Below are 27201 nucleotides of genomic sequence, written 5' to 3' on the forward strand. Positions count from 1 at the left end.
AGCTGTAAAATATCCTTGTTTGAACATTTTGCATTAGTGACAATGTCAGTTTTTATCACTTATACCTGATGTTGTGTTTCATTGTACTATGACACTGGTTGTAAATATTAGACTTTGTTTAGAAGCTCGTGTGATAATTAGCAGGCTATTAGCTTCGCCCAGGAGGTCCTGAGCTGAGTGACTGGGCAGGTGTGTACCACAGCTCATATGCTACACCTTGTCATTTATGTTAGTGCCTGTTTGTTTAGTCAAATGTAAAGTTTGAATATAGCCTGCCATAATACTATATCATGTGCATGCACTGCTGCCTTGTGGTCAATTCATGGCATAACATCACTACGCTAAGAGATGATCCATAATGTTTACTTCCTCATTTAATCATCAATGTGTTTGTGTAATATCAGATGTTTTCTTCCCTGATTTTACAGCAACTCTTGTTGATTTCCTGTCCAAAGTGAAGGATTTATGGTGTAGGGATTGGGAAGAAGTCGACCTGCATGTCATAGGAACTGGTTTTCTCACATTTGGCTCCGTGACGCCTGGAGCCCGGCCAGGGAAGACCAGATAATCATTTTCTGGAGGTTTTTAATTGCTGTGGTCAAAATGACCCCAATGATAAATGTTGTAAATTTGAGTATAACAGGAGCGTTAAGATTGAAATTGGTAGTACGTAAAACAGTATGTATACTTTGCACATTACATGGGAGCATTGCACCTCATACATTATGGTGGGAAAAATGTAATGTATGGTTATTCACATATTTTGACCGTGTTATCTCAGTTATAACTCTGTAGCAGTAGAACGCTTATTGGTTTATAATTGTTCTGGGGGATCCAGGGGCTCTGGGGGAGTTGCATGTATCTTGCATTATTAAAGAATAGGTGACCAGTCAACATTGTCTACCTGCAACCATTACAGTTTGGAACCCCATGGCTTTCCTTAAAAACCATACCAATCATTACATTACATTTACATTTCATTTAGCTGACGCTTTTATCCAAAGTGACTTACAATAAGTGCATTCAACCATGAGGGTACAAACCCAGAACAACAAGAATCGAGAAAGTACAGTTTCTTCAAAAAAGCAAAACTACAAAGTGCTATAAGTAAGTGCTACTAAATTGTTAGTTTAAAAATTGTATTCACACCCCCTCCTCAAATCAGACACCTAGTCAAATTACAATCAAACAACGTCTCTAAATTAATGGAAAACATCATCTTGTTAATAATCAATATATGAACCATGATAACCATTTTTTTTAAAAAAGTTTGTCTCTAGTGAGTTTCCCCCCAACATGCACATAAGTACAACACTTTCTTGCTCCCTCCAACAATCATAACCACATTTATACTAACCTTACTCATATCTCAGATTGGTCAAGTATCATGTGACTGTCGAGAAAAAGGATAATTTTGATGTGGGTGAGTTGGTTGGTCAAGTCACTCTGAAGGATCCATTCTCATATTCCACCGATGCAGAGTGCATCCTTGGCAGACAGGGTTAGATAAGTTTAATAGTTTTAGAGTAAATTGCACCCAGTGCTGAAATGAAAATCTTCAGATTTAACCGTTTCTTTCAAATCGTAATCACTCCTTTGAATGTAAACCTCTCTAACACTATTCTGACTAGTTTTTTCCAACCATGACAATGGCCCTGCAGAGTAGTGTTAACAAACTTGAACCTAAAGACAAAACCACGTCTGAAAAAGGCTGTAATTTTCAGAGTATAATCTTAACCTTGTTTCAGGACCATGGACAGAGCGGTTTGTGTTTAGGTGCTGTTAAGTTTGAGGCTCTGAATGGATGTTGTGGAGCTAATGACTAAATAAATGGGTATATTGATAATGCTAAAAAGATCATAAATCGATGACCATTAGAAAAAGCCTCAATACACCAGTGTGTATTAGCACTATACAAATACTTCAGTCCTTGTAACGCATCTAATGTATTATACCTGTGGACACGGGACAATAAAACTAATTCAATATGAACCGTAATTATTCAAGTCAACCATGATCCAATCAACCACAGTTGCAGTATTAGTTTAAAACGTATATTATACTATTGATGGACATGTCGTTAGAGTCAGGACAGTTTGTCTCCATAGAGAAAGTGTGTGGCTCTTAAAAGAGCCGTTGCTTTGATGTCTCCTTAGAGTCGTTTACTTGGAGCTGGTGTACTTGGTCACGGCCTTGGTGCCCTCAGACACGGCGTGTTTAGCCAGCTCCCCGGGCAGCAGCAGGCGGACGGCGGTCTGAATCTCCCTGGAGGTGATGGTGGCGCGTTTGTTGTAATGAGCCAGACGAGAGGCCTCACCGGCGATGCGCTCGAAGATGTCGCTCACGAAGCAGTTCATGATGCCCATGGCCTTGGAGGAGATCCCAGTGTCGGGGTGGACCTGCTTCAGCACCTTGTACACGTAGATGGCGTAGCTCTCCTTCCTGGACTTTCTCCTCTTCTTTCCGCCCTTACCGGGGGCCTTCGCCACCGCTTTCTTGGAGCCCTTCTTGGGCGCAGGCTTCACTGGTTCAGGCATCTTCTCGATATTATTCGATCAAAAGAATACAGACGGCAGTGACCAGGCTGTATTTAAACACATCACATGTAAATATGGCTGTGCCGTTCCCTCTCTGTCATTGGCTGAATGTTGAGCGTCAGTGTAACAGCACGTGGGAGTGTCTCCATGTTCATGAGTCCATTATTCTGCTGCTGACAGAGGTTGAACTGTAGAGCTCAACTGGAACATTTGGGGGGTTAAGAAATGCAAGATGTCTGAAAGTACATATGTTATTATTATTGATGTTAGTATCACATTAGTATCATTTAAAACAATCTGAACTAAAGTAAGCTGATAAATACACAGCTCTAAATGTTAAGGGAACACTTAATGGTACGGTGGCCCTGAGAGCTCAACGCACTGCAACTTAAGAAAACACATGCAAGTGGACAAAACACAAGCAAAGTAAGAAAACATAGCGCACACACACACACTGGCCCTGGGGCTCCGCCCCCGCTCACTAGCTCGGAGAGACGCACAGTGAGATCAGAGCTCGGAAGAGGGAGCAAAATTGCTCTTTTGATAGTAAAGGTTTCCTACCCCTGCACAATATGGACAATACATTGCCTCACGAACAGGGGCTTGCTTGTTAGCGCTGTTTATTCAGTTTAACAGGAGAAAACGGCATGTTTTGTTGACCGTTGACCGTTGAGGAGTCATGACGCTCTAAAGACAACATGATATTTGAGATCGTAAACAGCCCAGTGGGTCTCAGAGGGTTAACAGGATACATCTGCAGTAATAAAGTTTGTTATTTATTAAAATAAACCAAAATGTTTAAAGTTTAGCAAATTTTCCACGATCACTGACGGACACCGACTTTAACAACTCCAAACTGCGGCAGCAACAACAAGCGGACATGTCCATCACTTTTAGGAGTCCTCTGGAAACACTTCCGATGTCATTTTCTGTAGTTCAGGGGTGTCCAAACTTTTTTTCCCGAGGGCCACATACAGAAAAATATACAAAGGACTGGGCCACTCACTAGACGTGAGGTATACTGCCTCACCTCTCATGCACTAATATTGGCAAAATCAATCAAATGCAGGTAAATTACGTTTGATAATTGAACATGTTTGAAGAAAAAAAAGCCTCCATCATAGCTCTCCATTAGTAGATTTTCATTTTATTTTTTACAAAAAGGTTGGCAGGTCATTCTCTCAGTGACAGCCTCAGATTGGTTCTTAGGGTGCTGATCCCCCTTCATTGTCCTGTATGAAGGGAGAGACAAGAAGAGAAATAGGGGATGTGGATATTTCAAGCTTATTACACAAATAAATTATTGGGCTTGTTAACACATCAACTAACGTTTGTTAAAAAATTGTCATCAACTTTAATTGACTGAATTTATTAAGTAATTGGGCTTATTAACAAATGAAAACTGTGTGTATATTTTTAACTCACCTGTAATGGGAAGAATGTTGCGCTCAGTGGGAGCAGTGATGCTGCGCTTTGGTCTGAAGGATAGCTGGCAGGTCAGGAGTAAGTTTGGTGGTTGAGATGCGAAGGACGTCACGGAGATGGCTGTCGGTCGTTCTGGTTCTCAGTCTGCTTTTGTTCAGCGTTAACAGAGAGAATGTCTGCTCACAGATGTATGTTGAGCCCAACAGACTCATCATTCGTTTTGCGTGGCGTCTCATCAGAGGAAACTTGGCCTTTTCCAAGCTCCGGTAGAAGTCAGGTAGGGAGAGAAGCTGATGCTGATTCTTAAGAGAATCATCACACTGAATTTCGATCAGTTCTAATTGCAGACTCTCCTCCACTTCTTCTGCATCCATTGAAAACGGAGCCGCAAACAGTGTGATTTCCTTCTCAATGACAGACAAATCTTGGAAGCGCTGACTGAATTCTGTCATGAGAGATGTGATCACAGACACATATTCTCCCATTTTTGCAGAGAGCTTGGCATTTGGAAATGCGCATTTGATTTCGGTCAGCGTGGGGAAGTGCGCTACATTGAAGTTGCGCAGTTGTGACTCGAAGAGACGGAGCTTCGCACGGATATACTTCATAACTGGCTATTGTTGCATTTTCTTGAGCTTTGTTAGCACGGAAAAACTGTTGCTGCGTTAGCAGGCTAGCTGCCATTTGCTTTACCTTCTCTTTCCGCTCGGCACCAGTGTAGGACGTGAAGGTCTGATGTTTCGTTTCATAATGCCGTCGTACATTGTACTCTTTCATCACGGCAACACTCTCATTGCAAATCAAACAAACACACTTCCCCTTGGTTTCTATGAAAAAATATTCATTTTTCCACCCAGTCTGAAATTTTCTGCACTCGCTTGCAATCTTGCGTCTCTTCGGTTCTGGCATTTCTGGTGACGCTGAACAAATTTTTTCTTCGATTGCTTGCTTTGTGGAGACGCTGCCTTGTTCAAGACAATAGCGCCACCTAGTGTTTAAACTAAGAAGTGCAATACAGTGGGCCATAGTCCATTCTATTTTTAGACTTTGATACGGGCCAATTAAAAATGGATGGCGGGCCGCAGTTGGCCCGCGGGCCGTAGTTTGGACACCCCTGAGTGTAGTTGCTGCGCGTTTCTGTATTTGCTGCGCATTTCTGTGTTTGCAGCGCGTTTCTGTAATGTGTTGTGTTGTGTTGTGAAATTGATGAAGATGTTTTCTTACTTTGCTTGTGTTTTCTTAAGTTGCAGTGCGTTGAGCTCTCAGGGCCACCGTATTACGGTCACAGTAAAACACCAAGTCAGTTCCACTTCAGGTTTATCAATCTGTCCATTTAGGAAGCACAAGTGATTGTGAATCAATTTCACCTGTTTTGGTGCAAATGAAAGTGACAACAGGTGCAATGAAGAGGCAAAAGCAAGACAACAACAAAAAGGGAACAGTTTTATATGTGGTGGCCACAGACATTTGCTCTCTCCTCATCCTTCCTGACTGATTCTTCTCTAGTTTTGTGTTCTGCTAGTGTCCTTGTCACTACCCTAGTTTCTCTCTGGTCAATAATCTGTGCCGCTGCTTCATAATCAGAGCAGAAGCTGCAGTTGGTTCTTACCGAGCTGGAGTTTCTGTGTCCTCCTCCACTCTCCTGCTGACCTGCTCTCACTTTAACTAATAAACACTCATCAGTTATCAGGACCAGGGGTCTCATTTATAACCATTGTGTACGCACAAAACGGGGCCTGAAACGTACGCCACTTCTCGTATCTTCTTTCTTGGATTTATAAAAACAAACTCGATGGCAAAATTTGCGTATTTCCACGCAAACTCTCACTCATGATGTTTTTCAGAATATATCAATTAAAGTAAGGCAGGATACAAAAACTAAATAAATTCATAGGCTGAAAACATAAAATCAAGATTTGAAGAGAGATCATTTCCAGGCCTTGGTTTTGGGATCCATTCATCATATAGACGAGAGTTTAACTAAATAAGAGAAGATGCTGCAACAACCTTTTTGATTCCACACAGAATGACTCATTTTGTCTGTCACTCTCCCCCTGATTCAAACTACTGATTTATTGTGATGACATTTTTATCCTCAGGCTCGTTCATACTGAATAAAATGTTTCATTGAAATATCTTTAACCTCTTTAACACTAACCTGATTAATATTTCCAACCTTTGCATTGGCCCTGCTTAAGTGTGATCACACCTATACTTTGAATTAACATTAAAATCAGGTCTGACAAAGGCTGCACATTTTCAAAGTATAATTTTAACTGAAAATTGGATAAATTGTATCAGGACCATGGACAGAGTTGTTTGTTATGTTTAGATGCTGCACTTCAACAGTTTAATTTAGCTTTGATCTGCTTTAACAGCACCTTGCTGTTGTCCAATGGGCTTCACACTCAGTTCCTCGAGCTCCTGATGTCCGATGAAGTCCGCAGCAGAGTCTCCACTCTCCCCTGTTCAGCTCAGGTGGATCTATGAATTCAATCTGAAGCATAGACACACAGCTGCTGTCTAAGCTGCTGATCCACGACCTGCTCTGGGCTCCACATCTCATGTGAACAGAGAGAATCCCTAAGAGAAATATGGTTCAGGAAAGAGATTGTATAAGATATCTATTAACTACGCTTCAAGTCTATGCAGAAACACATGTGGGTGACAACTGGGTAAGTATAGAGCCAGTGGGTAAGGTGAGCCACCCCCTGTATCTAGATAACTATGAATAAATAAATGTGAACACAGATTTAGGAAGTGTAGTCAACATTACTCGTTCCATCTTTTACTCAAGCACATGGAGAGAGTGGTAAGCAAACCAGAACAAAGATATCTTTGTCAAGCTTGATAATACTGTAAACAACTTTAAAGAATTGAGTCCTCTGACATTAAAGTCACAGCCATGTGTCGGTACAATACATGACAGTTGTCAAAACTTCACTCCCACACTAGTTGATAACTTTGTTAAATGTACAGCAGCCTCATTACAAACAACCCTTGACACTGTCGCCCTGCTGAACAATAAGAAAGTAAACCAGAGGAGATTAGCTCCATGGTATAATTATCAAATACGTGTTTTAAAACAGACATCACAGAAGCTGGAGAGGAAGTGGCGTTCCACCAACCAAGATGATTTTCACCTAACCTGGAAAGATAGCCTGATATATAACAAGAAAGCACTGAGAGATGACAGAGAGTCATAGTTCTACTGATCCATCTATTCCTCTAACTCTGAGGAGCAATGATTTCATGAGCTTCTTTAAAAATACAATTATAACTATCAGGGAACAAATCCCCACCTCCTCCCCATGAATAACTAAAATCACTGATTCTTGACACATGGGACAAAACACGTCCAGCAGTTGAAACTGCTTTTGGGTTTAAAACTGAAAATATTTTCAATTCTAGATGTTATGAGGGAGAAATAATTAATTAATAATAAAAAATTTCAACATGATCATTCCATTCAATTTAATTGAATTATTATAATATCAAATGTATGACACTTACTGTCTTCCCACTACATCTAAAACATCATGTCCACAGAGAAGGGTTCAATAATTCATAAAATAAAATGGATACAAATATTTTTTAATGATAAATATAATGAAGGTTCAGGAGGGAATCTCCAAACAGTGAAAGAGTTAAACAGCATAGGAATGATCATATATGGTGCATGTATAAAATTCCCTGCTGGAGCACGGTCGACGTCACATCACATCACTTGTGTTCTGCTTTAGAGACCTTGTGTTCATGTTTGTTTAGTCAAAGGTAAAGTTTGAATATAGCCTGCCATAAAACGATATCATGTGCATGCACTGCTTCCTTGTGGTCAATTCATGGCATAACATCACTACGCTAAGAGATGATCGATAATGTTTACTTCCTCATTTAATCATCAATGTGTTTGTGTAATATCAGATGTTTTCTTCCCTGATTTTACAGCAACTCTTGTTGATTTCCTGTCCAAAGTGAAGGATTTATGGTGTAGGGATTGGGAAGAAGTCGACCTGCATGTCATAGGAACTGGTTTTCTCACATTTGGCTCCGTGACGCCTGGAGCCCGGCCAGGGAAGACCAGATAATCATTTTCTGGAGGTTTTTAATTGCTGTGGTCAAAATGACCCCAATGATAAATGTTGTAAATTTGAGTATAACAGGAGCGTTAAGATTGAAATTGGTAGTACGTAAAACAGTATGTATACTTTGCACATTACATGGGAGCATTGCACTTCATACATTATACTGGGGAAAATGTAATGTATGGTTATTCACATATTTTGACCGTGTTATCTCAGTTATAACTCTGTAGCAGTAGAATGCTTAATTTATAATTGTTCTGGGGGATCCAGGGGCTCTGGGGGAGTTGCATGTATCTTGCATTATTAAAGAATAGGTGACCAGTCAACATTGTCTACCTGCAACCATTACAGTTTGGAACCCCATGGCTTTCCTTAAAAACCATACCAATCACACCCCCTCCTCAAATCAGACACCTGGTCAAATTACAGACAGATTATCAATAGTCGATAATCACTTCCTCTCCTCTGGTCTTTCATCTGATATGGCTTCAGAACGACAGTTGATTCTTGTATTGTTACTGTTTAAATTAAAAGCATGCTGAAACACTGGTGCAGATCATCTTGAGCCTTACCTACATTGTCTAAGTACTTCCCTAATCAGTCCTAATGTTACTCTTATTTTTAACCAAGCCTTTTTCACAGGCACTATTCCTACTTGATGGAAACGTGCTACAGTCCTACTGTTACACAAAACTGGTAAAGTGTCAGACCTCAATATCTACCGTCCTACATCCAAACCTGTGGAGGCGCTAGCGCACCATATACTTTATTATCAGCGGCCATGAGGATCCACAGAGGAGGAAGACGGCCGCCTCTGTCTTCTATCAGGTCCTCAGTCAGGCTATGAATAACTGTGTTTCTCGCGGAGCACTCTATTCACTAGATCTCATCTCACTGAAGAGAAATGTCTGGACGAGGAAAGGGAGGAAAAGGGCTCGGTAAAGGAGGCGCAAAGCGTCACCGCAAAGTTCTCCGTGATAACATCCAGGGAATTACCAAGCCCGCCATCCGCCGCCTGGCTCGCCGTGGCGGAGTGAAGCGTATCTCCGGTCTGATCTACGAGGAGACCCGCGGCGTGTTGAAGGTTTTCCTGGAGAATGTGATCCGCGATGCTGTCACCTACACCGAGCACGCCAAGAGGAAGACCGTGACCGCCATGGACGTGGTGTATGCTCTGAAGAGACAGGGCCGCACTCTGTACGGCTTCGGTGGATAAACTCACTTTACAACAGCTCAACAACACAACGGCTCTTTTAAGAGCCACACACTGAGTCAATGAGAGCTCACATCCTCTGCTCAACACTAATCACTCGTTCTTCCAGAGTACAACAATACTACAACGTCTGTAAATCGATGGAACTATGACGGTGTAACGTGAGGGTTCAATGTGGGGTAGTTGAATCTCTTAAAGTGGATAAACTCCAGGATGGAGACTGACTTAGTGAAGCTGCACTTGATTAACAACTATTGTAAACAAATTAATGAATAAAATAATTATAAAATACAAAATTAAATTCTTAATTACATAAACGAATATCTTAACTTATTAGGAATAATTGATATATAAACCCAGTTAAGCACTTGCATGAAAGGTGTTTTTGTCATGAGTTGGTTGGATTTTTTTCACCCAACACATACATAAATAAATATTTGCACAGCAATTGTCCGAACAAGTTCACAATGTGCTTCACAACATTTTTTGGCAAAAAATTATTGAACTAAAATAAAAGGTATTTACTTCAATTTCAAGCGACAAATCACAATAAAAATTCATGAGAAACCCAAAAGATCCCACAATGAGCAACACTTTGCAGCATCTGTGGACAGCAAAAAACCTCCCTCAATAACTGGAAGAAACCTCCAGCAGGAAAATGGTGAAGAGAGGAGAGGTGGGGGGCAAATAGGGGAGAGAAAAGAGAGAGAGAGGGGGGATGGATACCAGGAACAGTTGTATATCCATCATATTTAAGCTCCGTCAGACTGGTTGTCATAATGATATAATGAAAATCGTAAATTAGATCCAAATGGACAGACATGTCCATTGACATGAAATGTAGCCCTAATTATAGAATGACTCAAACAGGCGGAAATTCGCAAACTCTATTGACAAGGTCTTGACGCTGCAGCTAATTGGACTATAATATTCAGAGGCAGCGAGCAGGACCAACTGTCAGAATTTGTATAATTTAATACATTTTAATTAATAACTAGCTAGAGCCAGACTACCTCTGCTACCTGATTGGACTGCAGGGACCGCCTCATGCTACAGGTAGTGACAAGGACACTAGCAGAACACAGAACTAGAGAAGAATCAGTCAGGAAGGATGAGGAGAGAGCAAATGTCTGTGGCCACCACATATAAAACTGTTCCCTTTCTGTTGTTGTCTTGCTTTTGCCTCTTCATTGCACCTGTTGTCACTTTCATTTGCACCAAAACAGGTGAAATTGATTCACAATCACTTGTGCTTCCTAAATGGACAGATTGATAAACCTGAAGTCGAACTGACTTGGTGTTTTACTGTGACCATTAAGTGTTCCCTTAACATTTAGAGCTGTGTATTTATCAGCTTACTTTAGTTCAGTTTGTTTTAAATGATACTAATGTGATACTAACATCAATAATAATAACATATATACTTTCAGACATCTTGCATTTCTTAACCCCCCAAATGTTCCAGTTGAGCTCTACAGTTCAACCTCTGTCAGCAGCAGAATAATGGACTCATGAACGTGGAGACACTCCCACGTGCTGTTACACTGACGCTCAACATTCAGCCAATGACAGAGAGGGAACGGCACAGATAGATTTACATGTGATGTGTTCAAATACAGCCTGGCCACTGCCGTCTGTATTCATTTGATCGAATAATACCGTGACGATGCCTGAAGCAGCGAAGCCTGCGCCCAAGAAGGGCTCCAAGAAAGCGGTGGCGAAGGCCCCCGGTAAGGCCGGAAAGAAGAGGAGAAAGTCCAGGAAGGAGAGCTACGCCATCTACGTGTACAAGGTGCTGAAGCAGGTCCACCCCGACACTGGGATCTCCTCCAAGGCCATGGGCATCATGAACTGCTTCGTGAGCGACATCTTCGAGCGCATCGCCGGTGAGGCCTCTCGTCTGGCTCATTACAACAAGCGCTCCACCATCACCTCCAGGGAGATTCAGACCGCCGTCCGCCTGCTGCTGCCCGGGGAGCTGGCTAAACACGCCGTGTCTGAGGGCACCAAGGCCGTGACCAAGTACACCAGCTCCAAGTAAACGACTCTGGAGACATGACATCAAAGCAACGGCTCTTTTAAGAGCCACACACTTTCTCTATGGAGACAAACTGTCCTGACTCTAATGACATGTCCATCAATAGTAAAATATCTACTTTTAAATAATACTGTAACTGGTTAATTAGATCATGGTTGAATTTAATAATTAGGGTTCATATGGAAGTTTTATTTTCTCATCTCCGCATGTTCTGAATCATTTAAGAGACTTAATACACAAACTGTGTAGTTAGTCTTCTATCTTAATTAAAATATATGTTTTTGTCATTACATTTTAATTGAAGTCATTGTAAGCTACAAGATGAAAAACTGTTGATCTGATCTACTGTGTGAATCTGTATTGTCAAATTAGTGATTGTGTTGAATGTTAATCTAATAAATACCCTGTTAACCAATGTTAAATTTGAGTCACACAAACATGCTTTACGTACACAAAAGTACATGTACAAATATGTTGTTTCTGTAACTAACACACACGGATCACCGTTTAATCCTTCCCTGAAAGGTTTCAGTAACATATTTAACTGTAAACAAATATATGGTTTTACATTAGAAGTTTTTGCCTTTATTAAATCGATGGCATGGATTTTGTCATTTTTCTATTAATTTGTAATGGTGGCACTATTTACACATCGAGCAGGGGTCGGCCCCCTGCGGCTCTTCAGCCCCCCCTCAGCGGCTCCCTGTACAGTGTTATGCATGAACAATTATGTTTTTCATGAACAACGAACTGAACGAATCAGTTTTCATATGAAAACTGAGTGGCGTTCACTCCAGCGAAAGTGAATGGCACGTACATTTTTTAAATCAACGTATCAGGCCTGTGTGTGTGTGAACTAGGCTCCGCCCTCGCTCAGAGCGACACACGTAGTGAGATCAGAGCTTCTGTGTCCTCATCACTACGGGGGCCTGAAACAAACTTGACGGGAAAATGTGCGTATTTCCACGGAAACTCTGACCCATGCGTACGAACGTTTTGGAGACGGGAAAGTGGCAACGCAGACGTGAGGTGGTGAACTGAAGCAGATTTACATTAAAACCAACAGCTTAGTTTTGCTCGCGGGACATATCTGTTCCACTCGAACCTTTTCATTTAAAAATATATAAAACAACTTCCAGCAAATTACGTTTGGATTCCATTTAACAGCGAAGTTACAGAGCCGAGTCATTAATAGGTTTTAATAATATCTTCTAACACTGTGCGTGTATCACCAAATCACTGCAGTGAACGGGACTGTGCCATCAGGCGCACAGAGCGCACTGGAGATCACTTCTGTAGCGTAGGTTTTCTAAATTGAAAAAATGAATGAGTTGGGCGCCAGACAGGGCTTCTTCACCTGTCAAAAATGTTAATATCTCCCAGTAAGGGAGTTAACCCGGATAGCTTATCTACAAAAGGCATCAAAGAAAAATAAATCACAAACAATCAATTCGGTTAATCAATATATATTCAATTGAATTATTCAATCAAGTTAACAATCAAATCAAAAAGGTATAATTGATAAACAGACAAAGAACTCATATTGACCAAAATATCCAGTAATCAATGCAAACAAATTCATTTCCAAATAAGAACAATTAACCGTCCATCAAATAAACATGTGAAAGAAGCTTCCATTAAGAGTTCATGATGAGTATAGGTCGAGTTCAGATCAAGTGTGAGATTGTGTGTGTGGGGAGAGTGTTCAGGAACAAAACCGTTTGTATATAATATGCCATTCAGTTCATAATTCGATTTGTAAAGAGGGATATGTGTGTGTGTGTGGTTGTTGGAGAGGGGAGTTAGGGTCCAATGAAAAGGTAAAGTGAGGGAAATGTGTGTTCTTTATGGCGGTCCTTTAATCTCCAGGTAGAGGGAAGATGAGGGGTGAAGTTTCTAGAGGCCAAGGGAATTCGGTGAAGCCAGGAGAGTTTCAATAGGGAGACTTAGCTTGTTTGGTTCATCCAGGACAGAGGGAATCACGTTCCAATCCGAGCAGGTTAGATGGGTTTTCCAAATAATATCGCAGAGTGGAGGTGAGGATCCACTGATGTGAGGGAATCGGTCCGATGCTCTAAATAAATAAATACTGCCGTGACACTGGTGCTTGATTCTGCATGATGGATGCACGCGAATGGAAGGATGAGGAAGAATAGAGGGTTCAGCTATGTCTGATAAGCTGATATAGATTCTATTGATCTGTGATCTGTGATCTTTTTTTATTTTTATTTCAGGCTCCGTTCTTTCTATCATCTTCACTCTCACTCACTGTGTTATCCACAGCAGCGGCAGAGTATCAGTGTATTTTATTCATTAGTGACATCACTGCGCGCCCATAAAATCGTTCTTCACCTCCACCTCATTAACAAACACCTCGATGTCAGTGTCAGAAAGTTTCGCTTCCTCTTCTCATCGCTTGATGCCATGACCCATTGGGCAGCAGCATAATTTAATATTCATGCCGTGCTTTGCATTGACCATTTATGGTTGAAAGTGGGCGTGTGGAGGGCGGACTTGAAGGCAGATCCACGTACAAACGTTTCCAGGTGGACGGTGATTTATAAAGCGAACATTGCGTTCAGGTGTGCGTACGTACACTTTTAGTATGAATCCCAAGCACTGTTTTATAAATGAGACCCCTGATCAGTACATGAAGTAACGTACTGTTTGTTTGATTCGCTCCAAAGTCTATGAAGCTGCATTTAAACATCATGAAAAATGACTCGTCAACATTTTGTGCTCAGTACAACTGGAACAAATGAACGATAAGTAGTTACATTTTTGGAACCAATTCAAGTTCAAATTTGTTAAAAATATACTATGTACGTGAACTAGTTTATTTTCATCTGCATGAACTGAACTTTGAACTAGTTCATTTTAAGTGCGAACTGGCACAACACTGGGTAAAACTATAAATAAAACTTTATAAGCTGTGCTATCACATATGTTTTGCGGCTCCAGACACATTTTATTTGGTAGAAGAGGGGGGAAAATGGCTCTTTTGATAGTAAAGGTTGCCGACCCCTGACATAGGGGAATCAATTAATCGCATCAAAATGATAATTTTACCCCCACCTGGGGTAAGTTGTGCCAAAGGACCACATTATTTTGATGGATCATTTTTCTGAAACCATAATGATTGTGTTTTAATTTCCATGGTTACACAACAACCTGAGGTATCTATAATTACTCATGTACAATTGCAATTCTGTTTTGCAGTAATATCAAATGTAAAATGAGGCTCATCTTTACGGAGGGTTTTCTGGGCCAAAACTATATATATAAATAATTATATAAATACACAAATAAAAGGATACATAAATACATACATAAATAATTATATAATTAAATGCCTAAATAAATGACTAAATGTGTATTTATACATTAATTTATACATTTATTTATATATTTTGAATTTTATTTAAACAATTATTTATACATTTCAAATTGTATGTATTTATTTATACATTTAGTTATTTATTTATACTTTTATTTTAACTTTAATTTATACTTTCCGTAACCTGCTGAACAAAACAAAATTAAAACTGTCAACTCAGTCATCAAAAGTCAGGTTAAAGCTTCTGATTGGTGGTTGAACATGAATCTACTGCTTCTGCCTAATTCAAGATGGCAGCAGGCATCTGATTGCTAACCGGCAATCAAATTGAATAAAGATAAGAAGAGCCCCGCTGCCCTAGATGATACATCGAAGATACTCAGATCTTTGACAGGTTTTTATGTCAGTGAATCATTGTTCAGAAGAAGAGAATAAAAAAAGAAAAAATATAACCATATGTTTTTCTGAATCGTGGTCTGCCAGGTGGTGATGCGGGCCGGGACGATGACAATGGATGCGCTCAGGGTCAATATAGCACTGGATGCCTTTCCCAGCTCAGGCTCCACTGCTAACTTTCAATAGTACAGCAATATTATTGCCGCCGCCGAAGCCTCGAGGGCACTCTAGTGGGACTGGTCCGACAGTCTTGTCATCTAGTCTTGGGGAGAGTGGGGTAGGTCGCTGTCCCCTCAAAGGGTTGACCATGACCCCGAACACGGCGACCAGGCCCGGCTCCAGACGAGGTACTGGAGGGAAGCCGTGAACCGAAAATTCCTCCACTTTTGTGATTGGTGTGTAGGTGTAGTTTTCCAGGCTCCGCTGCCACTCTGTACTCGTAAGCCTTGACAGCGGGCAAGCAGGGCCAGACCGAGTCTCGCCGGGCCTGCTGGACCAGGGCGAAAAGTCCCAACATGTCGTCTGTCGTCGGAGGCCCCGCAGGTTCTTATAAGCGGCCGCCTTTTCGATGATCCCTGGCAGTTCCCGGAGGAGAGCACTGATGGCTGACCGAGAAGTGGTGGTCGGCAAGACGTCCGTGAGCTCCAGTCCCTCCGACAAGAGGGGGAGAGCAGGGAGCAGACCGTCTGGTGAGTCGTCCGACCCGTGTTGATTGAAAAAGTCGATCGCTTCGTCCAGGTGATAGTGGTCTGGGGACAGAAAAATGTCCTCCGTGACAGCAGCAAAAGCGTTGCTTGTCCCAGGCACGACTCACAGCGGGCATGCAGGTCGACAGGCATGATGTACCTCGTCTGGCAGGCCGGGCAGATCCTGATGCTGCTGGATGACATTGTTGGAAAGTGTTACTCAATGCTTGCTCAATGCTGTGCTGTCAAACAATTGGAGCCGATTGTCCGGTCTCAGTCCAATTTATACTCAAGGTGAGTCCGGGGTGTGGCCCACAGCGGGTGTGGCCCACAGCGGGTGGGGCCCACAGCGGGTGGGCGTGGACTCAAAAGTTTTAAGGTGTAGTGAGCTAGCACATTTGGCTGTGTCTTCGTGCCTGTCTTGTTGTGGTTCTACTCCAGGTGGTAAGGGGATGCCATGAGCCATAGGTTGTGCAGGACACAGATGCCAAGATAATTCTTCACCTTCTCAGGTATATGAAGGAGCTTTCTGCCAGCTGTGTCCAACCTCATCCAACGACTCTTGAGCTGCCCAAATGGGCACTCTATCACGGTGTGTGTGTGGATGTCATTGTAGCACACTATATAGTTTTATTTATACTTTCAGTAAGCTGCTGGACAAAACAAAATAAAGCTGTCAACTCACTCATCAAAAGTCAGGGGGCGGGTTAAAGCTTCTGATTGGTGGTTGAACATGAATCTACTGCTTCTGCCTAATTCAAGATGGCAGCGGACATCTGATTGCTAACCAGCAATCAAATTGAATAAGGATAAGAAGAGCCCTGCTGCCCTAGATGATACATCGAAGATACTCAGATCATTGACAGGTTTTTCTGTCAGTGAATCATTGTTCGGAAGAAGAGAATAAAAAAAGAAAAGAAAGAAAACAGAGAATGTGAAAACAGATATTTGACGGAGCTGCGTCTGCACCTGCAAAACCAAGTATAAAGGCCAGGCGGCATTTCGACTGATGGCGCTCTCTCCCTGGACAGCCAAGCTCCTGCTCCTAGTTTGTACGTTTGCTCTCCGCCATACAACACAAGTTACATACACATGTCTTTCACTACATTCCACACCTCCACCACACAATGACAACTGACTTGACATTCATACATTTTGTTATTCTGTTGATTATTTTAAAACATGTTGCTTTGATTCAAGCTATCTCTGTAGACCTCCCTTAATTGTTGTGGCATAAAATGAGCTGGTCATAACACGTCTGACTCGCTACAGTTTAAAAGTTGATTTGTTTGTCGTCACAATATCAACACTGATCATCATATAAGGATCGATACTTTATTCAGAGCAGTGCATTCATCATCTTTTCCTCTCTCTCTCTCTCTCTCTCTCTCTTACTTGCTCTCTCACACACACACAATCGGACACGTGTATATATATTCAGTCTGAGTAAAAACAACAGACTTTGTAAACTTAGTAAATGTATGTAGAGCTGGAGGAGATGGCAGAGCGCTCTTTTTGGTTTGACGCAGTTGACGCAGCGCACAGCGCGAATGAGACAGAGGAGCATAAATAGATAAATACATAGATAAAATTCGAAATATATAAATAAATTTATACTAAATTTATTTAGGCATTTAATTATATAATTATTTATGTCTTTTATATATATAGTTTTGGCCCAGAAAACCCTCCATACATCTTACACCGTTCTCCCCTATGTCTTATTTACACCACCTGAAAATATTCTCTTGTTGCAAGTAGACTAAAGTAGCTACTGAGAAGAGGAGCGTCTCTGGAGAAAACATTATGCACTGGTTCACAGCCGGAAGACGGTGCATAACGATCGGTGGAATCAGCGTCAAGAAGTCGCTGTTTACAATGAGAGGGCTCATGAACGTGACTTTGAGGAGTTGCAGCTGAGTCAGCAGACTCGGTGACAGACTGTTTTTTAGAGGATAAAAAGTTCTTCAGTGGAAGATGTTTACATTTTATTTCAAAACGTTTCACACATGTAACATCAGTTTTAAAGAGTGCCCATAGTTTAATGGGCACTCTATCACGGTGTGTGTGTGGATGTCATTGTAGCACACTATATAGTATATATCTATATATATCTATATATATATAAAATTGTATCAGTTAAAATCAACTACAGATTTCATGGCACTAGAAATTGTTGGGAGTGACCGATCAATTATAGGCCAAATATACAATTTAGTAAACTATCTCAACTTGTATAGTTTGATTTATGACAATAGATGATGAGGATGAAAGGGCGTTAATTTCATGGTTATTTAATATATTTGGTCAATGCATTAGTAAATTAAATTATTGTCCATTAAAGCCTTTTTTTTCCCTTTTAAATACATTTTAATATACTATGCATTAAGTTAAAAGGGTGTGTGTTTACATTTTCTAGGAAAGCTGGGCTGTCATCATTTGTGCGTACGCATGGTCTGAGGAAGTTCTAAATTTATTCGCAGAGTACAAACAAATTTAGGGAAGAAGATATCGATGAATCCCAGATTTGTGCATCAAGCCTTCATACGGACAGTTTAAGCATAGATTTGTGCGTACGCACTGTTTGGGAATGAGGCCCATTGTCTCCTAACTCGTTTTGACATTTGACAGCAATAAAAATACATCCATTAATGGTTTGGTCTGAGGTAGACTGACAGAGCTCGATGAATATAATATGGTTTTAACACAAGAGGGCAGTGAAGACTTTCTAATGGTCTCTTCCGCAACAGCTGCAAAGCCACGCTGATTAAAGTGCAGTTTTTAACTGCAACCAATTTGGTCAAACCCTTTTTTCATGTTTGCATTTGAATCTATTAGATAACCTTGTTGTTTCAATTACATATACAAACATTAAAAGACTGAAATTTCCATGAAGTATGTGTTTGTTCATCCTTTATATTGAATGCTACATGCTGTTGCATGAAGTGATTGGTTTTAAAACCCTATTCCTCACTGTTTCTCTTACAGGCTTGGTTGATTGAGCATCACTGACAAGGAACAGGACAATTACTTTGTATAAATACTTTAAACATTGACGCACAGTTCCATTGTCACTTTCTTGTGCATTGTTTAAAGTTTGGTGCGTTGTCTGGTTTGGACACATTTGGAATATTCTGCTATTGTGTTGCAATAATGAGGATTGATTTGAGGAGAAATGGTAACAGATGTTATCACTGCTGATCGCAAACTTGACAAAATTCATCCCTCTTTTAAATAAAGCTTCAAATATGTTGCCGGATTTACATAATTGCAAAACTACACATGCATCCTTGATGGCAACTGGATAATATTGCCAGTTGTTTTAGTGTCCTTCAACAAAACAATGGTAGTTTCAATGCACAATATTTATATATGTCTACATGTGATGTTCTTGAGCATAAAATCCCCCAAGGAAAACAGTGCGGGTATTTGCAATAAACCTGCATCTTCAATACAAATATTTTCTCTCTTGCTAATCGTGTAAGCAGAAATGATTCATACTTTACTTGCAGTAAATGTTCTAATCACAGTGTCTCGCTTGTGAAAAACAAGTACCCATACTGCACCACTTAGTAACATGTGCTCCTGGAATAGTGAGTCTGTTGCACATTAGAATCGGGTTTATTGCCAAGTAGGTTAATGCATACATGGAATTTGCTGTGGTGAGTTTGTGCAATTTTAAATATAGAAAATATTTAAAAAATAGCAAACAAAAATGAAATGGAAAATAAAATAGAGAATACTATAGGCAAATACAAAATATACTATAAGCGAAAGGGGTTGTGCAAAATGTACAGTTATTGTCATTTGTAAAGTTGTCAAAGTGTCAAAGTCACAGGTAGGGACATCAGTGCAGTACATGCACATGCAATGTAATAAGAAAGATGAAGAAAATTAATAAATATTTTGTGTTTCCATTGTTGTTTTATAACCTGGAACTATGCATGATTGATTAATTGTGACCTTAGAATGAATCATTTCTTTAAAAATTCTAAGGTGCCATGTTCTGGGTAGCAGATATACCTCCAGTATGTGTGTGGTAGCCTTATTCTAGTATCTTATCAAGCTCAAACATACAAAAGTCTCCTTATTTTTCCATTCCAGTCATGTTTTCTGGATATGAGATACACAGGTCAAATTTACTGCCCAAGGTTTATCTAGTGTTTGGGTGGGGTGGTAGTGCTGTGCAATACAGTGACTACTCTGCCTAAACTTTGCCAAGTTCTTCTGCTGTTCTATTCACGTTTGAGCTGGGCTCAGCTGGTCTGTAGATGTAAGGATGATGGTGATGTGATACAGATGTTTAAATTAGCAATTGCCACTTTTCCTGAGGGTTACTCTATTCAAGTTGCTGAACCAATCCTGGCTTACGAGAAAAGGTGCAGCTTGAATTAGCTTCAACTTCCACTTGCGGTTGTGACCTAAGCCATTCCACTAGCACAATCAAAGTGTTACAGTGTTCTATTTGCAGGAATATGGTTCCACTATGACTTTATCTGCAGTTACAGATATACAGGAAGAAAGAGTTAAGACAAATTAATAAATGTGTTAGATGTGTCTGCATCTTTGAGTTAGGTTTAACTTTACATTTTAAAGCAGGAGTCACTTTGGTAATAAATTACATAAGTAGGCCTGTATTTTCATAATCATCTTAATCAGGTACTTTAACATGTCTGTCTGTCCCAGAAAGTCAGTTCAATATAAAAGGAATCTTGTCCTCGGTATCAAAGACCAAAAAACTAAAAATGAAATCGAAGTTGGAGATACAGATATTGGAGAGAGATGTCAGTATAGATTAAAACGAATCCAGATGGCAAGATCTTCTTTGTTTTCATGGCTTGGAAATAATAACTAATAAACAGTTCAACAAAACGTTTACATACTAACAGATTGTGACATGAACTTTACTCTTTCATGTGTTCAACTTTTTTAACTGAGTTTTTCAAGTGATCAACATAATACAGAGAAATTAAATAAGTAAAAAAAACGTGCAACATTTGTGTACGTCCTCTCCCACCCCCTCCCTCTCTTCCATCATGTACCAGCTGCAGAGGAAAGAAAGAAAAGAAAGAAAAGAAAAACTGCATGATGAGGCCAAAGTAACACAAGCAGAGAGACTAACCTTGTAAGTATCACTTGTCCTATAAAGGACCTTTGGTAAGTTCAGTTCAAATAGAATTTCAACCAGTGGCGCCTGTTGATAAAATGTACTGGCAGTTTATTTTAATTTTTTTCAAACAAACTGAAGCCAGACTCATCAAAAACAATACACAATATGCCAATCCTGTAGCCTGCATCAAGCTGCTGAGCAATGCTAAGCATGCCGCAAAGATGTAGCCTCATTGGGCCTCATTCACAAAGAGTGAGACACAGCTAAACATAGCCAGACAGTTATCCTGGTACGGAGCAGGCTAGCTCTGAAGTATAAGTTACCATGGTTAATGAGCATTAAATAATTTAACGTGAAACGTATATCTAATTTGGGTGATATAGTGTGTGCACACACCCTAGGTGTCTATACACAACCAGATGTTAAAACAACAAACATTTCAAGAGGATGATCATAACAATAACTCAAAATTCTCAATGGTACAAATGAAAATTTAAGTCAATTTCCCAGTATGTAAGCTCACAGACCATTTTGCCCCAAACATCTGACAACTTTATACTGACTAGTTAAAAAAAAACATTCAGACTGTCTACCAATCAGCCACAAGGGTTAGGGTTAGAGTTAAAGTCGGTAACTGGTGTAAAAATTTAAAACTGCTTTACAAAATAAAATAACTATCTGGTTTATCTATTTAATTGACATGGGCATATGCCCAGTATAACATGAGATGGAGCAGCCTTTTAAGTGGCTATTATGGCCTTTTCAGTGTATTAATATTATGCTCATTCTCATCAAATATGATGGTAATAACTTTCATAGTACCACCATGGTTTGGTATGGTTATCTTAAATATACTATAAGAAGCTCAAAGCAATAAGTAGAAGCATTTATTATAATGTTTTTATATATATATATCCCTCACTGCATTACCGAACTGAGAAAAACTAGTTTAGGAAGCGTGGGGAAGGACGCTCACTATCTTGCACTGTTGAAAGCCTTTGGCTGGTTTGAGTCAATATTAATGTGACGTCATTTTTTAAAAAGAAAAGTCTAACAAATGGCGACACTGTTATTGGCTGATTCGTCTTGAAGGGCGGGAACCGCGTCACCTGCGTGAGCGGATTGGTTTGCCTTGCTGTCAATCAACCCTCCCCTGTCTGTGGTCTCAGAGTCCGGTTGATGGAGCGAAGGAGAGGAGAAAGCGACAGGGACGCGGTGGACATGTAGGAACAACGGACACGACAGCTCTAACGCTTCATGTCCACCTCACGTCGTGGGGTTTTTTAAAACTTTTTTCTACTTTGTGGAGTTTTCTTTTTTCCACGGTGGTTTCGTCGCTTTACGGTCCGAGTCCTGTATCCCTGGCAACGCGACCAACTGTCCTGCGAAGTTCGGATCAAGTGTTTTTTTTACCTCAGACGGAAAACAGACTGGATATTAAGCCGCTAACCCAACGGAACTTACTCTGGGGGCATGCTACCGTGTGTGGGACTTCTCCAAACTGCCCCCGTTCACATTTAACTTGCTTTTAATTCGAAACTTTTGTTTAGGGAAACGGGACAGCGCGAGACAATAGTGGTGAGGGAGAGAGGGAGCTCGTGCACGGGAAGAGGAGGGTAGGGGGAGTCGGTGCCTCGCGGGGGCTTTGTTCTGCCCCGGGTAGAGAGGTGGCGGATATCGACCGACCGAGCGGTGGATTTAATGATTAGTTGGTGATTACAAAGTGGAGTCGGAAGCCGTGGGAACAACCATGGACGTGACTCTGTCCGAGTTACTGGCCACTTTCATGGAGTCACCGCTGGTGGTGTGGGTGAGTGGGAGCAGCACGCGCACACACAGTTGTGATGATGATGCACACGAGCTGCAGACCTCTGCTTCTGGTTTACTTTCTCTTCTCTGTCTCTCTCTCTCACAGCAGATACGTCTGTTACAGAATTTACTAGTGTGTGTATATGTGTGTATATATATATATATCCCAGTAAAACTGGGATAACTGGGAAGTAAAAGTACTAGTCTTACTACAGAAGTGCAGTTTTAGTGAGTGTTTTCACTAATACTCTTCAGACGGACTTCAGTGACAGGGGGAAGGCTTTTCAGAGTAAAAGCCTCAGATTAAGTGGATTCTTGAGAGAATCGGGAAGGTGTCTCTGGGACTTTCTAAACTTGTCAAGCAGAAGAATAAGAAATCCTCTATTGGTCCTGCAATGGGGAAATTTGCAATATTACAGCAGCAACAAGACTTCAGCAGTAATAAGTAAAAATATGAATGAAATAATCTAATATATACTGTGTAAAGAAATATAGTATGTGAGAGATATATTGCACAGACAGATGAATATGGCACAGTGAATATATTGCACAGTTGAGAAGGGTTAAAGTGCAGTCCATAATGGTGGTGCATGTAGTTTTACTGGGAGCAGAGCTGGTTGTATAGTCTTACTGCTGCAGGAAGGAACGGCCTGCGATACTTCTCCTTCAGACACTTCTCCCGTGCTTCACTGCTCACAGCTGGTGTATCTCACTTCTTGTGTTACTGCCGTTTCTTTGTACGCAAGGTATCTGAAGTCTTCTCATAGTTCAGTTGATTTCAGCTGTCTTGCTCATGTCCATGGTGTGAATGCATTAAGTAACACAGTCGCTTCCAGCCCAGACTTAAACAACCTGCAGAGCAGTGAACAGGTCATTTACCCTGTGCTACTTCCTGTTTCCCCCCTTTCTCACATCCCGTTGACCTGCATGGTGAACCAACAATTTTTCCCAGCTTTGTCAGACCAACACAATTACAATGTACACACAGTAGAAAGAGATTCAGGGCTACCTTCGCCTGGCAACTTTCTCTGTTTTTTCTCATTGTCAGTTGTTCTCTGTATGCAAATCTAAGGGTTAAAGAAATGTATATTTGTGACGAAAACATTGGTACAATCCGCGGAGCAGATTATAGCCCTGGTATAGCGTTGAGGATATATCTGGAAGGGGAAAAGTAAAGAGAAGTGACTATAAGGCCCTTGATTCCCAACTGGTCCAGTGGCTAACAGATCAGACTGTGGTTGTGTTGGGCACAAGTTGTTCTTTGAACTGGTCTTTTCTCAGAAAGAGGCCATTACTCTCAGCAATCCCCCCCTCTTGAAAATAAATAAAGTAGTGAACGTTTAAATGTACTCTATGTAACATATTAAAGCCAGTACATTTCTGTAATGTTGTTGTACTGCCTGAACCAAGGTTTGACAAAATCACAATGGAAACCGGAAATTGCAATGGTAAGGTTTGGCATTGGCTGGCATGGCTAGTAGGCTAATGTTAATATTTATCAAGTTGTAAACCCACCCTATTTCTTATCAAACATTTCTTGTCACTAACCTCTATTATTCTTACTCTCGCCACATTTGTTATGGAGGTCCGGAAACAGAACACAAGGGCCTGTAATCATGAGAGTCAAAGTTCAATCTAATTGAATGCACATTTAAAGAGGCTGATGAACCTGCAACTGTAATTGAATATGTCTCACCTTGTTCCTCAGAGAAATATTTGTTTCAATGTCTGATAGAATGAAATGTGTATAGCAGGGAGGGACTGACCTGACTTTATTTCTCTTTAGATACCATTCTGATACTATAGTAGCACTGTTGGAAATATGTATTGGTTGAACACTAAGCTTTGTAGCTATACCAGCTGCTAACAGGTCACAGCATTTAGTATCACCAGTTGCTGGCAGCCAAGATCCCACCCGATCCCCTGTCTTACTCACAGTTCATTTAGGTTAATACAAGTAAATGTATTTTACTGGTAATATGTTTGTTTTTATAAAAAAAAACTGTTGCACACATTTAGCATCTCTAAGCTGCCACATCTTACACAAAAGTAGGCAAGTGACTACTAGAAGTGAGTACTAGAAAAATCATTCAGAAAGTTATCATAAAAAATAACATGTCCAACATATTCAATTGAAAGCATAAATCTAGATAACTGTATATTTAGAACGGTGTCTCTTTTCTTTGTAACCTGTCTGTTTCTAGGTGCGGTTGTTGGGGCCGCTGGGTTCATGTGAAGATGTGGGCTCAGAGGAGCGAGTCAGCATGTTCATGGAGCTGGTGGACGGGGTTTTCCTGCACAAGATCATGACACACATGTAGGTAGCACCATATAGAGTGCGAGTTTGTTTAAAATGTTCATGAGTTAGTAAGAATGGTTCTTTAGTGTCTACTTTTGTGTGTCTGGTTGAGTACATGAGCAATGAGCGAGGTAATGTAGTGTTTCCTGTGTGTGTCTGTGTAAATGTGTGTGTGTGTGTGTGTGACCACATCCTGACTTGCTGGTATCAGGTTGTAAACGTCACAGCCAGATGTGCTGCTCAACGGTTGCAACAAGAGATGGTGTTTAAGAGAGTTTATGAGTTTTATTATTTGTAGTTCTTTTAGAGCTAATCTGAATTTTCACAAAAAGAACAAAAGCAACAATGTTTTAATTAATCTCTCAATACCTGGCCAAATACAGGGTTTTCCTTGGCTTTCCCCAGGGCTTAAGTACTGTGCCGGCTTTGTGGGGAGAAGCATTGTTTTGGACTAATATTTCTCAAAACAACACAGGTTGTTTTTCATAGTCAACTCAGACATTACTGAAAGGAAAAGCAAAACAATATGCTTACTGATGAAGTGACTGCACCATCCTGGAATAATCCTATTACATTTTCCATAGAAACGACATTGTGCACCTCACAAAATAAGATTGGTAAAACAAGAATTGTATTGAATTGATTTGAACTTGAATTTTCTCATCCACCATAGCCATCTGACAATGTATCAGCGATTCAACTTTAAAGTCCCAGAGGGGAAATTTGTATTGCTGCCAGAAAAAAAAAAAGAAACCCACAAGAAAGAAAAACATTATTACCTAAAAACAGAATAGGACATTTCTAATCAACTAGGTCATCATTAGAATTTAATAGTTTGATAGCCTGAGTTGTAAAATATTTTTTCAATTCGATTGGATGCTTAGGAAATGTTTGGTATATTATTCAACATTTTAAGAGGGTTTGTCAATTTCCTAAACAGTTGACCAGTTGTTACTTGAACAGGAGGACACAATTGGTCCTAGTGACTATTTCTGGCAGCGGGATGAGGGATTTGTTTGTTGATAGTAATGATTGAACATGTCCACCAGTGCAATCATCATACTTATCATTTTATATCTTCTGGAGTAGAAAAGCTTCTCAGAAAAGCATGAGTACTGTCCACATTAATATCATATACTGTATATCACACATATCTGCTTGTGTGGAATCTCTCTCCCATCCAGACAGCCCAACATCCACCATCAGACCACATGTTCATATTTTAGTTATTGTTTTCAGAAACAATGATAATCAGGCTATTGTTGTCCACACACTGAATGTAGGCTGGGCTGACTGGGGTGGGGGTTACCAGGATTTTATAGGGGTTTATGGGAAAGTGGGTTACAGAGGAGGAGGTCAGGATGAGGACTATTAGAGTAAAGCCACTCAAAGACAGTTGGTAAATCAGTCAGTCAGAGAACCAGTCAGCTGTTAAATCAGTCAGGCTGTTAACCTATTATTCTTCCTGACCTTTATTGAAAATTATGTTTGAACTGGGACGGCTTCTGCAATAATAATATTTAATCTGGGCACCATCAGTTGACTGAGATTCACTTGTGGACTGGGAATACAATTTTAAAAAGCTTAAACATAATTTGGCATGTTTGCGGTAGTTGAAACATTTGCTGTAGTTGAAACATTTGGTCTAAATAGGTCTAACACTGAACAAGGTTAAAGTTGTCTCAAAAATACAGTCAGAAACAATTACTGAAAGAGGCTGGACCACCATTTAAATTGGAAGTACTGAAAGAATCTTACATGACATCTAAGTGAAGACTGAGTTAAAGTGACAGTGATGAAAGAATTTAAATTGTGGAAAAGTAAACGATAAATTGAGTTTGATGTGTCAGTTTAAGTGAAAAGAAATTGGTGCCACTTCAAAAGTACTGAGTTAATGATGTCAGAACTAAGTTCTAGAGGCAGCTGGATCAAATCAAATATGAGAAGTATGAAGTCTGGATGGTAGATGAGCTGCAGGCATTTTTGTATTCAAAGGTAAAAACCGAGACATAAAAATGTCAGTTGAAGTATCATTATCATCAGATTAAAGCAATTGTCTGCAACCTTTAAAACCATATATACTTAATTCATGTGTGAATCTTTAATGGATTTGTTGGCTTCAAGTCTTCTTGGCTTAAATCAGTGTGTAAAATAAATGAAAGGAATTAAATAATGCAATAAATGTTGCCATAGAACAAAGTCTAGTGAAGTTAGTTAGTTGTAAAGAAAGGTTGAACTGTGATCCACAACCATTGTCAGGCACGTG

The 27201-nt window shown here is 40.3% G+C and overlaps 5 protein-coding genes across 7 annotated transcripts in view; 3 read left to right on the forward strand and 2 right to left on the reverse strand.

The window, feature by feature from the left end:
* Positions 1 to 27201, reverse strand: part of LOC117756218 (histone H1-like) — a 266131-nt gene that overhangs the window by 63994 nt on the left and 174936 nt on the right. Inside the window, exon 3 of the mRNA XM_034576634.1 lies at positions 23646 to 23651. Within this exon, the coding sequence (XP_034432525.1) occupies positions 23646 to 23651 (6 nt within the window). The remainder of the gene's footprint in view (positions 1 to 23645; positions 23652 to 27201) is intronic.
* On the reverse strand, positions 2117 to 2540 carry LOC117756305 (histone H2B-like). Its single transcript, XM_034576735.1, has one exon. The coding sequence runs from the start codon at positions 2535 to 2537 to the stop codon at positions 2163 to 2165; it is 375 nt and encodes a 124-aa protein (XP_034432626.1). The 5' UTR covers positions 2538 to 2540; the 3' UTR covers positions 2117 to 2162.
* LOC117756290 (histone H4) lies at positions 8949 to 9312 on the forward strand. The gene has a single exon (XM_034576719.1). The coding sequence runs from the start codon at positions 8952 to 8954 to the stop codon at positions 9261 to 9263; it is 312 nt and encodes a 103-aa protein (XP_034432610.1). The 5' UTR covers positions 8949 to 8951; the 3' UTR covers positions 9264 to 9312.
* On the forward strand, positions 10903 to 22751 carry LOC117756272 (histone H2B-like). Its single transcript, XM_034576697.1, has 3 exons — positions 10903 to 11302; positions 22457 to 22460; positions 22741 to 22751. The coding sequence occupies exon 1, from the start codon at positions 10927 to 10929 to the stop codon at positions 11299 to 11301; it is 375 nt and encodes a 124-aa protein (XP_034432588.1). The 5' UTR covers positions 10903 to 10926; the 3' UTR covers position 11302; positions 22457 to 22460; positions 22741 to 22751.
* Positions 21979 to 27201, forward strand: part of ccdc88c (coiled-coil domain containing 88C) — a 50184-nt gene continuing 44961 nt past the window's right edge. For 2 of the 3 annotated variants that reach the window (XR_004612768.1, XM_034576545.1), the window contains exons 1-2: positions 21981 to 22637; positions 24841 to 24953. Coding sequence is in view for 1 of the 3 variants with exons in the window: in XM_034576545.1 (XP_034432436.1) it covers positions 22578 to 22637; positions 24841 to 24953 (173 nt within the window). In the remaining 2 variants the exon portion in view is untranslated. Of the gene's footprint in view, positions 22638 to 24840; positions 24954 to 27201 lie in introns of all 3 variants that reach the window. The other variant, XR_004612769.1, reaches the window with a different exon arrangement.

The sequence above is a fragment of the Hippoglossus hippoglossus genome, chromosome 22, assembly GCF_009819705.1.
Source record: "Hippoglossus hippoglossus isolate fHipHip1 chromosome 22, fHipHip1.pri, whole genome shotgun sequence".
Taxonomy (NCBI): Eukaryota; Metazoa; Chordata; class Actinopteri; order Pleuronectiformes; family Pleuronectidae; genus Hippoglossus; species Hippoglossus hippoglossus.

Bases quoted from the DNA above. Each gene is read 5' to 3' on its own strand.
- LOC117756305 (XM_034576735.1), bottom strand. From the start codon at position 2,537: ATGCCTGAACCAGTGAAGCCTGCGCCCAAGAAGGGCTCCAAGAAAGCG.
- LOC117756290 (XM_034576719.1), top strand. From the start codon at position 8,952: ATGTCTGGACGAGGAAAGGGAGGAAAAGGGCTCGGTAAAGGAGGCGCA.
- LOC117756272 (XM_034576697.1), top strand. From the start codon at position 10,927: ATGCCTGAAGCAGCGAAGCCTGCGCCCAAGAAGGGCTCCAAGAAAGCG.